The 15,484-nt window shown below is 42.3% G+C and overlaps 1 protein-coding gene across 18 annotated transcripts in view; it reads right to left on the bottom strand.

The window, feature by feature from the left end:
- Ppp6r3 (protein phosphatase 6 regulatory subunit 3) overlaps positions 1 to 15,484 on the bottom strand; it is a 112,876-nt gene that overhangs the window by 29,215 nt on the left and 68,177 nt on the right. For all 18 annotated transcript variants that reach the window (XM_040750457.1, XM_040750463.1, XM_040750472.1 and 15 more), the window contains 6 exons: positions 14,567 to 14,696; positions 12,249 to 12,401; positions 10,862 to 11,011; positions 9,533 to 9,597; positions 6,256 to 6,371; positions 4,102 to 4,187 (listed from right to left, as the gene is read on the bottom strand). In XM_040750457.1, coding sequence (XP_040606391.1) covers positions 4,102 to 4,187; positions 6,256 to 6,371; positions 9,533 to 9,597; positions 10,862 to 11,011; positions 12,249 to 12,401; positions 14,567 to 14,696 — 700 coding nt within the window. The remainder of the gene's footprint in view (positions 1 to 4,101; positions 4,188 to 6,255; positions 6,372 to 9,532; positions 9,598 to 10,861; positions 11,012 to 12,248; positions 12,402 to 14,566; positions 14,697 to 15,484) is intronic.

The raw sequence follows: 15,484 nt of genomic DNA, 5'->3' as shown, positions 1-15,484 counted from the left end.
CCCTAAGCTTGAGGAGACTGTTGACTGTGCAGCTCATCAACAAGAGGTGCCACCATAAGTTCCTTCCTGGGGACTCTCAGTACCTGCCTGCTCCAGGGCTTGCTTTCACCCTAGCTAGCTACATGGACAAGAAATTCACACAAGTATGTGCCTATCATTCCATAATATCTCTAGGTCCTGTCTGTCAATGCTGGGAAACAAATAGCAGTGCTTCTAAAATACTCTTTGCTGAATGGGTAAGTAAAGACTGAGACAAACTCAACTTCTCAAAATTAGTACAAAACATTTTCTAGTTTCCATTTTTATTTAAGTCCTTGCCAAGTTTTAGTTTGGAGGTAGAGTCAAAATTCATAACTCTTTGTATTTAACTAAAACACCAAATGTTAGAGTTGGGTGTAGTTGGACATGCTTATAATCCAAACATTTGAGAGGCTGAAGCAGAAGGATCAGAGTTTGAGGCTAGCCTGGGCTATGAAATGAGATACTGTTAAAAACAAAACCAATCCAACAACCCAGTCCAAAGCACCTAAGTTTAATATTCCAGCTCCCTCACATGAACAGCAGCAGCACAAGAACCAACTGCACACACATTTTGGCTGCATTCCAAATGAAAGACTGGAGATTCCTCCATCTTGGAGCTGAGTTAGAAGGCTGCAGTAGAAGCCACAGGAGTCACTTAGGGGCTACACAGCTTATGCTGACATGGGGGAGAAGGGGGGAGTAAGACAAGTGTGGTAGTAGCTATCCTTATGTAAACACTAAAATACAAATCGCTAAAGAAACATACCAGGCCGGGCGGTGGTGGCGCACGCCTTTAATCCCAGCACTCGGGAGGCAGAGGCAGGCGGATCTCTGTGAGTTTGAGGCCAGGCTGGACCGATAGCCTCCAAAACAATACAGAGAAACCCTGTCTCGTAAAAACCAAAACAAACAAACAAACAAACAAAAACAAAACAAAACAAAAAAACCCAAAGTAGTAACTCAAGCTATGAATACTCAACAATGCAGAGAGACATGTGAGCCACTTAAAAAGCAACAGAGTAAGGTAGCAGATCTAGTCATGTACTTGACACTCAATCCATTACCCAACTGACAATTCCACTGGTGAATGTGCTTTTACTAAGACCATGCACTACATTCCTAGGCACTGTCACTTTTTCAAGGATAAACAAGGCCCCTGGTATTTACCAAATTATATTTATGCAGTGTTCTACGGTAGCCTGCTGCCCCAAACCACCAAAATAAACTCAATATATTCTGGGGAGGGAAATAACCTTAAGGAAATAGCTAATATCTCTTTGGTGGTTAGACTAATCCTTAAAATCGTTAAGAAAGAATGGAGAAGACCTTAAGCCAAGCCAACAACACCAGCACAGCACTCTTGGGAGAAGGGCTAACACAACAGGACATCAGCATGCTTTGATATCCAATTAATTAATTAATTAATTAATTAACTAATTGTGTGTTTGGAGACATACACGGCACACATATAGAAATTAAACTTTTGTTCTCTGTCTGTGTGTGTTCTGGGGATCAAACTCAGGTCAAGCTTGGCAGCAGGAGCTTTACCCATGGAACCACCTGTCTGTTTGCAGGCTTCTCCCAAGGTCATCTTTCTGTAGAATACCTATGTGGCCTCCCTCTCATCACAGGGAGAATGCAAGTCTACTTTGAGTGAAAGATTGTGCTCATAACAGCTTTCCCTTACGTAGGATGGATGAAATGCCCACCAACATGGAGCTGGACATGTGTTCTGTGCTGCTTGCACCATGTACTCAGTATTTATAAAATCTCTCCAGGCCTACTGATAGCATGCAAAAGAGCTATGGAAAGTATGGGCAGCAATGATACCTTCTCCTTTACTACAAACTGCTCTCAAACAATCTTCTGCAGTTACCTAAGACTGTTTTTCCTTTTGGGGGGCAGGGAGGGTGGTGAAATAAGAGGGAGATGTTTCTTGTACTTCAGACCTCAATCTTGCAAAGTAGCTGAGGCTAGCACTAAACAACTTGTGGCTTTTTTTTTTCCCACATGTGTGTTTCTATTATGTGCAGTGCATATGTGGATATGTGGGGTACATGTGGAGGTCAGAGATTTGTGACCCAGAGCTCACTATTTCCATTTTGCTGGAATCCTCCAACTCTTCCCCTGATGATGGGTTACAGGTATATGCTGTCATGCCCAGCTCTTACACAGGTTCTGGGGATTGAATGCAGGCTCTCATGTTCCCACATCATGTGCTTTATATAATAAGTCATCTGCTAGCCCTGGCCTTGGCCTTCTGATCCTTCTGTGTGCCACAGGAAAAGTATGTTTTTTAAAAGCTTTAAAAACAAGGTCAATCACAGGTGGATAATTTTAAAACTGCCCCCAATAAAAACACTCCTACACCAGGCAGGTTGCATTCCTACAGTAAGACTGATGTGGGAACTGGCAACAAAACAGAGGACAGAGCCACTCTCTTTTTTTTTTTGTTTTGTTTTTACGAGACACGGTTTCTCTGTATTGTTTTGGAGGCTGTTGGTCCAGCCTGGCCTCTAACTCACAGAGATCCTCCTGCCTCTGCCTCCCGAGTGCTGGGATTAAAGGCATGTGCCACCACCACCCGGCCAGAGCCACTCTTCAGAGCAGCCAACCACTCACAACCACTAGATGGGTTTCAAACCCAGCTTCAATTATTTTAACTGACGAGTACAGAAGTCCAAACCACCCAGCCATGTAACATTTTTATACAAAGACTGCCCTTCCTGCTGGTCAGCACTGTCGACAGGAGTGTGGGTTTGTCTGCAGCCAATGGCACACAAATCAGAGCCCTCAGACCTATTGTAACCATATGGTTCCACAAAGCTCCCTTCTACAGTCATCTCTTTTTTCATGCTTCCTAATTAGGTATCAACCCCACCTTAAAAAGCTATTACTTGGAGTTGGAGAGATGGCTCACTGGTTAAGAGCACTGGCTGCTCTTGAAGAGGACCTGGGTTCAATTCCCAGCACATGGCAGCTTACAACTGTCTCTAACTACAGTTCCAGGGGATCTGACACATTCACACAAATGCACATAAAAATATATATCTTTTTTTTTTTTGGTTTTACGAGACAGGGTTTCTCTGTATTGTTTTGGAGGCTGTTGGTCAAGCCTGGACTCGAACTCACAGAGATCCGCTTGCCTCTGCCTCCCGAGTGCTGGGATGAAAGGCGTGCGCCGCCGCCGCCACCACCACCACCCCCCGCCGTAAAATTACATATCTTTAATATAAATAAATAAAAACTTATCACTTTACTACTCCAGTGGAGAGGCAAAGGTTGGCGCAGAGGGACACAGGATGACCCACAATGACTTTGCAGCTCTTATCTGTGAGGGGCTACCTCCTGCTATATAACTAATTAGTTAATGACTGAGGTATTATTACAAGAACTCAAGGCCACAGCAGCTAGTACTGAACAGCACTCTGAGCCAGGCCATCACCCTGATCACCAGCTATCACATGCTAACAAAGATGCATTTTCATCTGCAAAAACTAAAATAAAGCAACACTCACCTTAAAACTTAATGTGCTTAAAAACAAAAACAGATTCCAAAGACGAATATAATTTTTAAAAATTATCAATGCCATTATTCCCTGGCCAAAAGTACCAATCAGTTCAACATTCTAAAGCTGAAGTTTCAGAGTCATCTACAACCTTCTTCTCCAAAACTGTCTTAAAATGAGAGTAAACGCAACTCCATAACACTGGGAATATCCACAGGAGCTTGGAATTCTAAGCACTCAGAGTGACATGAGGCCACAGAACAAGAGTAAAGCAGAGGATGGTCCAGAGGTGCTTAGGGGGTAGGACCCAGGCGAGAAAAGACACTGATATGGACTGCAGTGGACATGGGTGGCTTTTTAGTACCCTTTTGCCATGTAAGGCAGGTCACTAGGAGGTTAAGAACAAATCAAGAATGCTGTAATACTGTCCTCTTTATGTAAAGAGTCATAAGCTTATCCTTGGTGCACATTCACTGGGCCTAATAATAGGCAGTCTTGAACATTTTTCCAAATAAATAGGCAATGGCTGAGAGCACCAAAACCCCCAGAGATATAACCTTGTGAAACCTACTAGATCTACCGTGTTCCTCTTGTTCGTCTCTCCTAAGGAGCTCGTGCAGAATGTCTCCCATCGCTCCCTTACTTCATCGGGAAGATCTTCAGAGTAAAAAGGAAAAAAGCATTATCACACAGTGATCCACAGGGACAAGAATACACAGTCTCACAGAGTAGCTGCATGAATAGCATGTAGGGAGTCTTGGATCAGCTGAAGTTCTGACTATGGCCAGCCAGTAGTTCAAGAGGAATGAGTTTAAAAGTAAAAGTCTCCAACAGGCCCATCTACAGATTTGAGCCCCAATAACCAAATCCCACCCCACTAACAATGTAGGCCTGATCTGGGCAAGAGTCATGATTTAGCAATTACTAATAACACTCTGCTGAAATGAAACACCTCTTCTGAATGAAGACAGTTTTTTGGGGGTGGGGTGAGAACCGTTTGTGTGGTCAAGTTTAAGAACCCTACAAAAACAGCTTCTGCCCTCTGCTGGGATCCAACAATGGACACCTGGCTGATGAATAAATGGCTCACAGAACCCCTGCTGGATGCTGAGATTGCACTTGTTACTGTCTCCTACATGTTTGCCTCATAAATAAAATATTAAGAAATGCTCTACAGCCAAATTCTACTTTCTAGAGAAACTTTCAAAGAAGAACTTACAATGGTTTTCTGAGAAAATGAAGACATGACTATACACCTTAGAGGCCTATCTACAAAAACATGGTACATGACAATTCTGGTTTAAGCAACCATACACAGGTGCACAGGTACACAGGGAACTTCCAGGAAGGAACAAGAACACAGGCCATCTCTCCTGGATAAGGGTATGAACCACAAGGAGTGGTTTGAAGAAGAGGCTTATACTTCTCAAGAAGCAAAATTACAGGTGGACCAGTTTTTCTGACACTGAGTAAGAACTAGTGTACACTCAACAGAGCACCACTTCTTACCAAGATTATCAGTTTCTCACATTAAAAGAAGTCTCAGAACTAGCTATGCCCACCTGGACAGAGACCGATAGATCAGGGCATTTTGGTACTCTTATTCTGGCAGAAATGGACTTGTATTCTGAGCCTTGTATAGAAGGTATGCAAGTCACCTTGGGCTGACTAATTTAAATGCTAGTAGAAAAGGAATTCTTTAGGAGTTAAAGTCTCTCATTTTAATAACAGAGACATGGAAGAAAAATGCTAACAGTGCTTTAGCATCTCAAGTATGGAATTTAATCCACAGGCAACAATAGGAGGGAGAATGGACTAGATTCTAGACGTTAGAGAGATGGCTCAGTGCTTAAGAGCATTTATTACTTTTCCAGGGAACCTAGGTTCTGTTCCCTGCACCCATATGGTTGGTGCCATAAAGCAGGCTGCAGAGGATCTAACACTCTCTTCTGACCAGCTATGAAAATGGTGTATATACATGCATATAGGCAAAACACTGATATACATGGGGTGTGGGGCACGCTTCAGAAGGAAAAGCAAGAACCACTATAGCTTGAGTGGTTCTACTCCAACACAGAAACACAGAACCAGCTCAGAGGCTTGACAGGTGGCTCAGGGGTTAAGAGCACTGGCTACTCTTCTAGAGAATCTGGGTTTGATCCTAGGCAACTCACAACCATCTGTAACTTCAGTTCCAGAGGGATCTGACATTCTCTTCACATCTTCACAGACACTAAATGCACAAGGTGTACACTCACACAGGCAAAATGTCCACACATATGAAATAAATAAATAAATAACCCCCACCCAAGACAGGGTCTTACTAGGTAGCTCTGGCTATTTGGGAACTCAGTGCACAGAACAGGCAGGCCTTGAACTCACAGAGGTCTGCCTGCCTCTGCCTCCCAAGTACTGGGATTAAAGGCATGTACCATTATGTCTGGTGAATAGACAACAACAAAAACAAACAAACAAAAAACAGGCTATCAACAGTGCTCTGTAACAGGAAGTGACTCCAACATGCCCCTTGGATTCCAAATGAACAGCACAAATCTGAGAAGCAGTATAGCTGAGAGTCACATGTGATATAGCTAGTCTCTAAAATGTAAAGTAACTTCAACCTGTTTCCAGAACTTTAACTCCTTACCTGTTTTCTGATTCCAGACAAATGTAATGACAATTGTTTAAATGTTTATTTAATTGTTAAATTGTTTAAAGGACCTACCTTTGATAAGCTGCTGTACCAACACACTGTTCGGACCCTTGTCAGTGCTGTGCACAATACAGTTAGCGATCCTTGTGAGGTGTCCCATGTAACCATGTCGTCGTCCTCCTTCAGCCCTGACAAGGGGAAAGAACAAATATTCAGACTGGTAGGATGGACACTTAGCAGAGTCTCAAGTGGAGAGTACATAAATTTAACACAAGGTATGGCAGCTTAGTAACGGGACAGAAACTCCAGTGTCAGCAACAGCCACTGACAGTACCCGAAGCAAACATTTATTAATGTCCCATGCCACTAGAATTTTCCTTTACATTTTTGCAAAACTCTGAATTTCAGACTTTAATCAGATTATAAGAAACTGAGGTCAGAATTTTGTCAGCCTCCCCCGCCAAAAGTTTTATTTGTGTCAATTGACAGACATAAATTTTAACTATTAATGGCAATTCTCAACTTAAGACAGTGGCTTATCTAAAACTTGGCTAAGGTAAGAAAGGCAGTGGCCCCTTGTACTTGCTAGAGAACACTCAGAACAGAGGCCATGAACTTAGTCCTCAATGTTCTCTTTTGCTAAGATTTACTCTTTCCAACCACATTCATTTTTACATTAAGACTATCTTTTTAATGTCCTAGACTTACAAAATAAAAGTTTTTTGTTGGTTAAACAGCGAGACTCAAGAGATATTTGTATAAGAGTCACTAAAAGATAACAAAACTCTGCCGGGCAGTGGTGGCGCACACCTTTAATCCCAGCACTCGGGAGGCAGAGGCAGGGGATCTCAGAGTTGGAGAACAAGCCTGGTCGACCGAGGGAGTTCCAGGACAGGCTCCAAAACAATATAGAGAAACCCTGTCTCGAAAAAACAAAAAACCAAAAAACAAAACAAAACAAAACAAAAAAAAACCAACTCCATGCTTGGGAGGCCCACATGGAAAATATGATACCTGCTGGGTAAACTCCAGGGCATGTGTGGAATTTGAGGCTCACATTGAGCTGCAAAGGCTGCCTTTTGTTCCACTGTAGCTCCAGAGACTCCATCGTTCCCAAAGACAACTTCTTAGCCCTCCCATACCCTCTTAAGGCCACAGGTAAGAAATAAAAGCCTATCTGCAAGGCTTCGGACATAGTAAAGCACTGAAGAAAACAGGATTCCAAGCTTAGGAGGGCTGTTTATTCACCTGGCCTTCAGAGGACAAGCCATAAAAAGAGAAGAGCATAAGGATACTTATGTCCTGGCCCAATGAGGCAGGAAGAGAAAGAGACTGGTAGGTGGAAGGTCAGAGGACACAGAACCAGAGGTATCCTGCAGGCCTCACACAGTTTCCCTAAAGGAGCTTCATTTGGAATAATGTGCCTGCTAATCAAAACCCCTTGCCACAGCCACATAAGCTAGAACCATGTCCAATACAGTCACATCAAAACCATCTGTGCTTCTGAGTGTTCATCACGACCACCACCAAGACCAACAAAAGCAAGCTGGTTCCTGCCCTGAGTCACTTAACTCCTTCAGGAGATAAATACAGATCTGAACAGTGATGAATATCAACAGCATAAAACTACTGAGGAGCTTATTGGTAGAATGCAGCCTGGCTTGCACTAAAGTACTAGACTTGATTACTCGAACCACATAATACCAGGCTGCAATCCCAGTGCTGGAGAAGAGGCAAGACCAGATGTTCAAAGCTACCCTCAGCTCATTCTCAACCCCCTTAAAAAGAGAAGGGGGAAGACAATGCACTTTTGCATGACGATGGAGCATTCTATGTGCTGACTGCAGTGATGGTTATGTAAGGGTTCCACATAGCAGTCACACTTCCTGAAATTGATCATCTAGAAAAGGTATATCATGATGAATGAGAAACAGACTTAAACACAACTCAGAAGGAAGCACAGACATGTTCATAAATAATGTTGGTCAAGCTAGATATGGCCATCTCCTCCCCCACATAATAATCCAACACAAAAGGAAGACCGAACTGAAAACCAGACACCATGAAACCACTAGAACAAAAGACAAACACTCACAACACTGGTCTGGGGGGAGACTTTCAAAAAATACCCCAAAAACACAGACAATAAAAGCAACAAAAGGCAAATGGGATCACCTCAAACAATTTAGAGGCTGTAAAAGATGGGAGACATTCCAAAGTGCACACCCCAGACAGGAGTTTAGTGGAGCCTTAGCACTTCCACAGTGGATGGAGCACAATGAGGAGAACACAGAAAGACCAACAGTAACCCCCTCCTGCTTCTCCTTAACAATGTTTATGAAATAGACATTTAATAAGAGAAGAGATACAGCCGGGTGTTGGTGGCGCACACCTTTAATCCCCCCCAAAAAAAACAAAAGAGAAGAGATACAAAATGGCCCAGAGATACACATAAAGACACACAGTGTCACTAATTAACAACAGGAACACAACTGGGCGGTGGTGGCGCACGCCTTTAATCCCAGCACTCAGGAGGCAGAGGCAGGCAGATCTCTGTGAGTTCAAGGCCGGGCTAGACCGATAGCCTCTGGAACAATATAGAGAAACCCTGTCTCATAAAAACCAAAAAAACAAACAACAAAAAACAAAAAAACAACAGGAACACACAATAAAAATTACAAGGCCCAGATAACATGATTGTTCAGAAATGGTATGAATAAAAAAATGGGGTAGTCAGACATAAAAAAACAAAATTCGGCTATTTGTGGTATCATTTATAGAACTGAAGAACACTATTAGGAGAGGTAATCACAATGAGAAGATAGTATGTTCTTGCTCACATGGAAACTAAGACAGCGACTTCATACAAGCCCAGCTTACATAGTCTATTTCAGAATCTGGGGGGTGATGTAAAAGTTCCCAGGGTATTGGAAGAGTGTATGCTAGCCATTGCTGCTGTTGCTGCCACTGCCAGTACCACCACGATGACGACGACCACCACCACAAAAACATCTTATGTAAGAAAGTTGTAGGTAGGGCCAACTAATGCTTCACAAGACCTTAGGTGTATACCTGCAGTGATGTTTTACTCTGAGCGCATGTGCACGGAATGCTCTGCCCTGAGAGGGTAATCACTGCACACTAGGGGAAGAGTCAACTATTTACTGTTTCTATTCAACTCAATTCTATCCTCAGAAAGTATTCCAAAAAACAGAGTTCCAAGACCTGACCAAAGGTCAGAAAAATATCTGTTATGATGTCACTTTATTTTCACTCTCTAACTAGCAAAGGGGAGATTTTCTGTAAATTAGAAATCATATCAAACTACTTTCAGAAACAAGTTACTTACTGTTTTTTCTCATTTGTGTCCCAGGCTTCAAGGATTCGCTCTATTAACTGACATTTTTGGAAAAGCTAAATAAGAAAGAACACTCCAGTTACTCCAATTATTCACACAATGGTTAAAGCATTAAAATACTTTAATGAGTTCAAAGCCGGCCAGGTCTATATAGTGAGGTCCTATCTTTAAAAACAAAACAACTTTACATAAAATAAAACTGTATGTGGTTCTTAGTCACTGGTCCACCCAAATGTAACATGGTTCCATTTACTCCAGACACCCTATGGCCAGGTCCATCAGAACCCTTGTCACACAGAGCACTACTAAGCAACTTGTTGCTAAGGGCAAAGCCAGGATCTGTTAACTAGAAAAAGCTGGTCAGAAGCACAGGGCCCAGTCATAATTGTATGCTCTGACAAATTTAGCACAGCTCTAACAAAATGCTCTATTTTTTCTCTTGATTGCTTAATTTTATTAGGTGATTGGAGGGCAGGGTTTAAGACTGGACCTCATGTAGGTCAGGCAGATCTTGAACTCACTGATTCTGTCTTTACCTGCTAGGTGATAGGATTATAAACATGCACAACCACACCTGGCTTACTTCACTTTCAAATGTGAGCAACATGACTTGAACATATTCTAACACTTTTGTCCTACCAAAACATTAGCAGTCAAAGAGAAGCAGCCTCGGGCTGCAAACTTCAATGAGCAATGGCACTTGTCTACTCACAGGTCTGGGAATAAACCACACGGGAACTAGAGGATTAGATAAAACCATAGGAATGTAGCACTCTGAAGACTGACCCTGAAAAATCAATTCATATTTTACAGAAAAGAGACCCCCCCCACAAGCCAGGTATCATTGTACATGCTTGTAACCCCACCTCTTGGGAGCTTGAGGCAGAAAGGTCATGAGTCCAAGACCAGTCTGGTCTACACAGCAAGATTCCTTTGCCCTTTTCCCATAAAACACAAGAAAGACCTTAGAAACACCACTCAATATTGACCAAAACTAATTTTGCCAAACTTTTAAGCACCTATTCAGCACCAGAAGTTAAACTCTGTTGTGCCAAAGCACTGTAAAAGTATTCTCAGTAGTACTTATTTATCTATGGTTCTTTTAACTCCCTCAAAGTATGTTCAAACTGCTTATATTTACCAGGAAAGTGTCCTTACAGTTCATTTAGAGATGTTCACAGAATGTGATTAACAGAATCACTGGTCAAAGTGCAATGAGCATGTGGCAGTTAAGTCTTAAGACATGAAAGCTATATCTGTTCTTCAAATGTAATTGATTTCACACTCTGGAAAACACAGTAACCAAGAAATAATGCTTACATGCTTCAATAACAAATTGTCACCAGCAGAGTCTTGATCAGTGATGGTGCCATTTTCTGCATTCTCAAAAGGACTGGCAAGAATGAGTGCAATACAAATTTCCACTTGTGTATGTAGAAAGTTATTCCATGTGTACTTGAAGAACATGTCCTACAAAATAAAAGTGCAGTCTCTTCAGTTAGCTCAATGCTGAAGCCACCATCCACACAGTAGTAATTGAAGAATATGTTTCAGGGTGGGGAGATGCTCAGTCAGTAAAGTGTTTGCTGAGTAAGCGAAGGAGCTGACTCTGGATCCCCCGTACCTACTTAAAAGCTGGGCATGGTCTGCAATCCAGTGCTGGGGAAGTGAAGACAGGTATAGCTAACTGACCAACCAGCCTAGCCTAACTGATGAGCTTCAGAATCAATGGATCTCTGTCTCAAAGGACAAGGTAGAAGGCTAGCAAGTTGGCTTAGTAGGAAAAGGTGTTTGCCACCAAGACCGATTCCCTGAGTTTAATTCTGAGAACCCACATAATGAAAGAAGAGAACTGACTTCCAAAGTTTAATATTTAAAGGGGAGGTTTAAAATACTGCTTCATAGTCCATATAACTATCTGCTCATTCAAAATGCTTGAATTTGCATAGAATATATTAGAAAATACAGGAAAGTTTCAGATAAAGAAGAGATGAGCATAACCTTCTCAAAGAGAAACTTTGTAAAGTGATGCAAATATCCAGCTTAGTCCATTTCTATGCTCTTCACTTTGTGACTTCAGGGAGAATTACCATTGCTTCTTCAGACCACCAAGCATGCAGTGGGCTTTGCTTTGAACTGCACAATTAGGGCTCATTTTTTAATGAAGAAATTACCTTTATTAAAAAAAGAAGGTCTAGGACAATCCAACAGTGTGGTCACAGCCTCCATTGTCAGCAGAATGTCAATGTATAGATAGCTACTTGTTAAATTTCTCATTCCTGCTTAAAATTGGGCTTCCTACTCAGAGCCCATGAATGTGCAGAATACGGGACAGTTATTGACAAGGTAACCCTGTCACAGATGTGGCCCTGAGCAGTGAGCCAGTGCCTCATGATGTGTGTGCCTCTGCCAGTTTTATTTTGTTCTAGTACTTTCTAGATTCCTAGTGTCCCCCAAACTTTGCTTCCCAGAGGTGTGGAGGGAATGAGCTCATCCCCTTTACTGGGTGGAGAGGTGTCAAAAGTAAGCTGACACCTCTAGTACCTCACATCACACGCAGGCTTGGGACAAGTCAGACTGAGTTCAAAGCAGTTTCAGTGTTCAGGGTGACAGTACTGGACAGTAAGTTCAGACCACACCCATGTCAATTTATAAGACTTAGGAACTATCAAGGAAGACTTCAAATGTCTGTGAGGCAGAATCTCACCAATATGACACCAATGCTGTTCAGTTCCATCAGGTCCCCATTTATACTGCTGGTATTGGTTTGGAGCAGGCTGGATATCAACCTAATCACATTCAACCGAGTGTTCCCAACAGGAGGGTCCAGTATACCCCATGTAGTCTTCATCACACTTTTCTGAGGAAGAAAAAGCTTTCAAATTAAATTCATCTAAATGAATAAACAAAAAGTACATGTGCTGACACAGAAAGTAAGCTAACACCCAACTATTTAGGCCTGAGAGACTTGCAGCTGGAATCTTTACAAGAAGCCAGAAACAACTACATATAGTAAAAGGTGAGTGTTTGCTCTGAGAAACATGACAGATGGCCCGTTCTTGTCTAGAAAGGGAGTTTCAAAAATCTGAAATGAAAAGACAGAAACAGATACTGCAGCATTTTAGACATTCTAACAGGAAAGAGTAACAAACCAAAATGCCCTCCCTGAAGGTCCCACACAAGCCCCTCCTACTTACTTATCTGAAGAACCCATATAGTAGAATGGAAGATAACCTGCTCCTACAAATTGTTCTCTAACCTATACAAACTTTTTGAAAAAAACAAAACAAAACATAGCATGTAATGCTAATTAGGGTCAGTCTCTTATTTCCAAGGTTCTCAGACTGCCTAAACCAAAGCTTTATACTTGCCCACTCTCCTCTCCTGGCCCAACCCTTACAGTTCCACTCCATGGAACTCAAAAACTTCCTAAAAGGTTTCATGATGCCTAGGGGTAATTACCTTTTCCTTACTCTTACTCCAAGGACTGCCAAAAAGGATGCCACTGGCATTTAGCTGCTAAACACTGAAAATGGTTTCCTAGGGTGAATGGACTCAATGAAGGTGCAGAGATCTGGATGGAATGGGCCCAGCAGGACCCTGAGCACAGAGAAAACTGCTAGGTACTCACAACAGCACTGGGCATCTGAACAACAATTTGGAAGCTAATGAGACCCTTGAGATATGGACTTAAGGTATTCTGCTGCCCTGTCCCCTAAAAAGATTAAATGTGGTCATCTGTACAAGAATGGTCCCCACGGAGTCATATATTTCAATTTTTGGTCCCTAGTGAGTTGTCACCAGGATTAGGAGGTATGGCCTTCTTGGAGGAAGTGTGTCACTGGGGATGGGCTTAGAGGTTTCAAAAGTCCATGCCAGGGCCAGTCTCTCCCTCTCAGCCTTAAGATCGGGATGTAGTCCTCAGCTACTGTTCCAGCACCATGTCCCTTATCCCCATGATGATAATGAACTAAGACTCTAAAACTGTAAGTAAGACACAATTAAATGCTTCCTTTTATAAGAGTTGCCTTGGTCATCGTATCATTTCACAGCAACAGAACAGTAACTATGTAGCAAGACCTCATAGAAGCAACAAATTCACATACTAAATTCTCAATGAATTATACCAATATATACACAACAAATGACACTGGATTCAAATGTACAGGGTAAAAGAAAGGGCCATGGAAGACCCAACACTAAAGCAATGTGATTGATTCCTAGTGTGACTCTGGCAGATCTGAAGTTCCACTGTGTGTTCAGTTCTGCACACAGATGTTCCCCAGGGAAAAGCAACAACCTGTGCTAGGTTCTTTCCAGGTTGTACACTAAGACCTTAGTAGACCGTATCCCCATTAAAACATTATCTGCCCATACTGTCCTCAAACTCTTACGAAAATGCAATTTCAAAACTCAGATCATGAAAGGTTAACTGTATCTCAAAGGCCTAAAAAGAGTATGTTACAAATAGGAAAATGTTTATTTTACTGATATACAGGTACTCAAGGATTTATAAAACAAAAATCTGAGTTTACTATCTAGGTATTTTTTATTCTAATTTTCCCTCATTTTCTAATTTGGATAAGGCATATGGATAAAAGTCAATTGAAAAACTAGTTTACAGTAGGCACAGTGATATATACTCACAAGGCTCAGGCAGGATGATAGCGAGTTCAAGGTCAGCCTGGGATACAGAGCAAGACTGTGCCCAACAAAACAAAACAAACCAATCACCAACAAAATAGCTCAGAGGTAGCAAAAACTAGTAGTGTACCTTTAAATATATTATGCAGGCTGAGGAGATGGCTCAGTGGGTGAAGCATTTTCCTCCTAGCTTTGGAGTTCTATCTCCCAAATCCATAAAGTCGAATGGAAGGCTTTAACTGGTGCACACATACACATACTTTTAAAAAACACACTATGTGATGCTAATTATGATGAATCTCTTATTTCCAAGGTTCTCAGACAATCTAGCGACTGCCTAAAACAAACTCCTGGCTGCCAGTAACACAACAGCAACCCTACCTTGGGTGGTTCAAGCAGGAGTTCATGGAAAGATCCAAGTCTTCCTCGGATGGCTTCTAGAACACTCTTGTTAACTGAACAAGCTGAGTGACCCATACCTGGTGGGCAGATTTCTATATGGCCTTCAAATCTGGAAAACAAATTGAGGTAACAACTGTAATTCATAATAATTCACTCAAGTTCTCCATGTCAACTCTGTAGGTATACACTTCATGGATCTATGACTATATTATGGTAAAGTCAAGGAAGAAGCCAACAAACAAGTAATTAGACTGATGAGATTGGCTACCATGCCTTGAGAACCTACAGGGTTTAAGGTATGGGGTGAGATACTATGTCACATCTCCAGATTCCCCTGAACCATTTCTCTCCTGTAACTACCATACTGAAAGCAGGTCTCTAACTGAGCAGAAAATGTGGAGGACTGCCCCAAGTCACGGGACATAATGCATTACTGCCAGCTGGAAATGTTAACAATAAGCGAGCCCCTACTTATATCCCCTAGAATATTTTTAGATAAACAACACTGATTTCTATTTAAAAGGTTTAATTTGTTCTATGTAAAATGTAGTCTTCAACCATTACAACTCATCTCTGGGAGGGAGGGAGGGAGGGAGGGAGGGAGGGAGGGAGGGAGGGAGGGAGGGAGGGAGGGAGGGAGGGAGGGAGGGAGGGAGGGAGGGAGGGAGGGAGGGAGGGAGACTGACCCTGTCCATCTCTCATCTGCCATGTAGTGGCATGGATGAGGAAAAAAGTCCCCCCTCTCCTCATTCCTTGCCACCTGCAGCAGGTGGGAGAACTGGCCCTGCAGCCCACCAGTTACAGCACATGGCAGGAGAGTGGGCACAGCATCTCACCCGGGCAGCAAAGGTGAGCTAAGCCTGTGAGTGTAACAGTAAGAGAGTTACCCCTCCCCCC

The sequence above is a fragment of the Mesocricetus auratus genome, unplaced genomic scaffold (genome assembly GCF_017639785.1).
Source record: "Mesocricetus auratus isolate SY011 unplaced genomic scaffold, BCM_Maur_2.0 Super-Scaffold_4256, whole genome shotgun sequence".
Taxonomy (NCBI): domain Eukaryota; kingdom Metazoa; phylum Chordata; class Mammalia; order Rodentia; family Cricetidae; genus Mesocricetus; species Mesocricetus auratus.
Note: the sequence above shows the minus strand (reverse complement) of the source record. Positions and strands in the feature narration are given on the sequence as shown.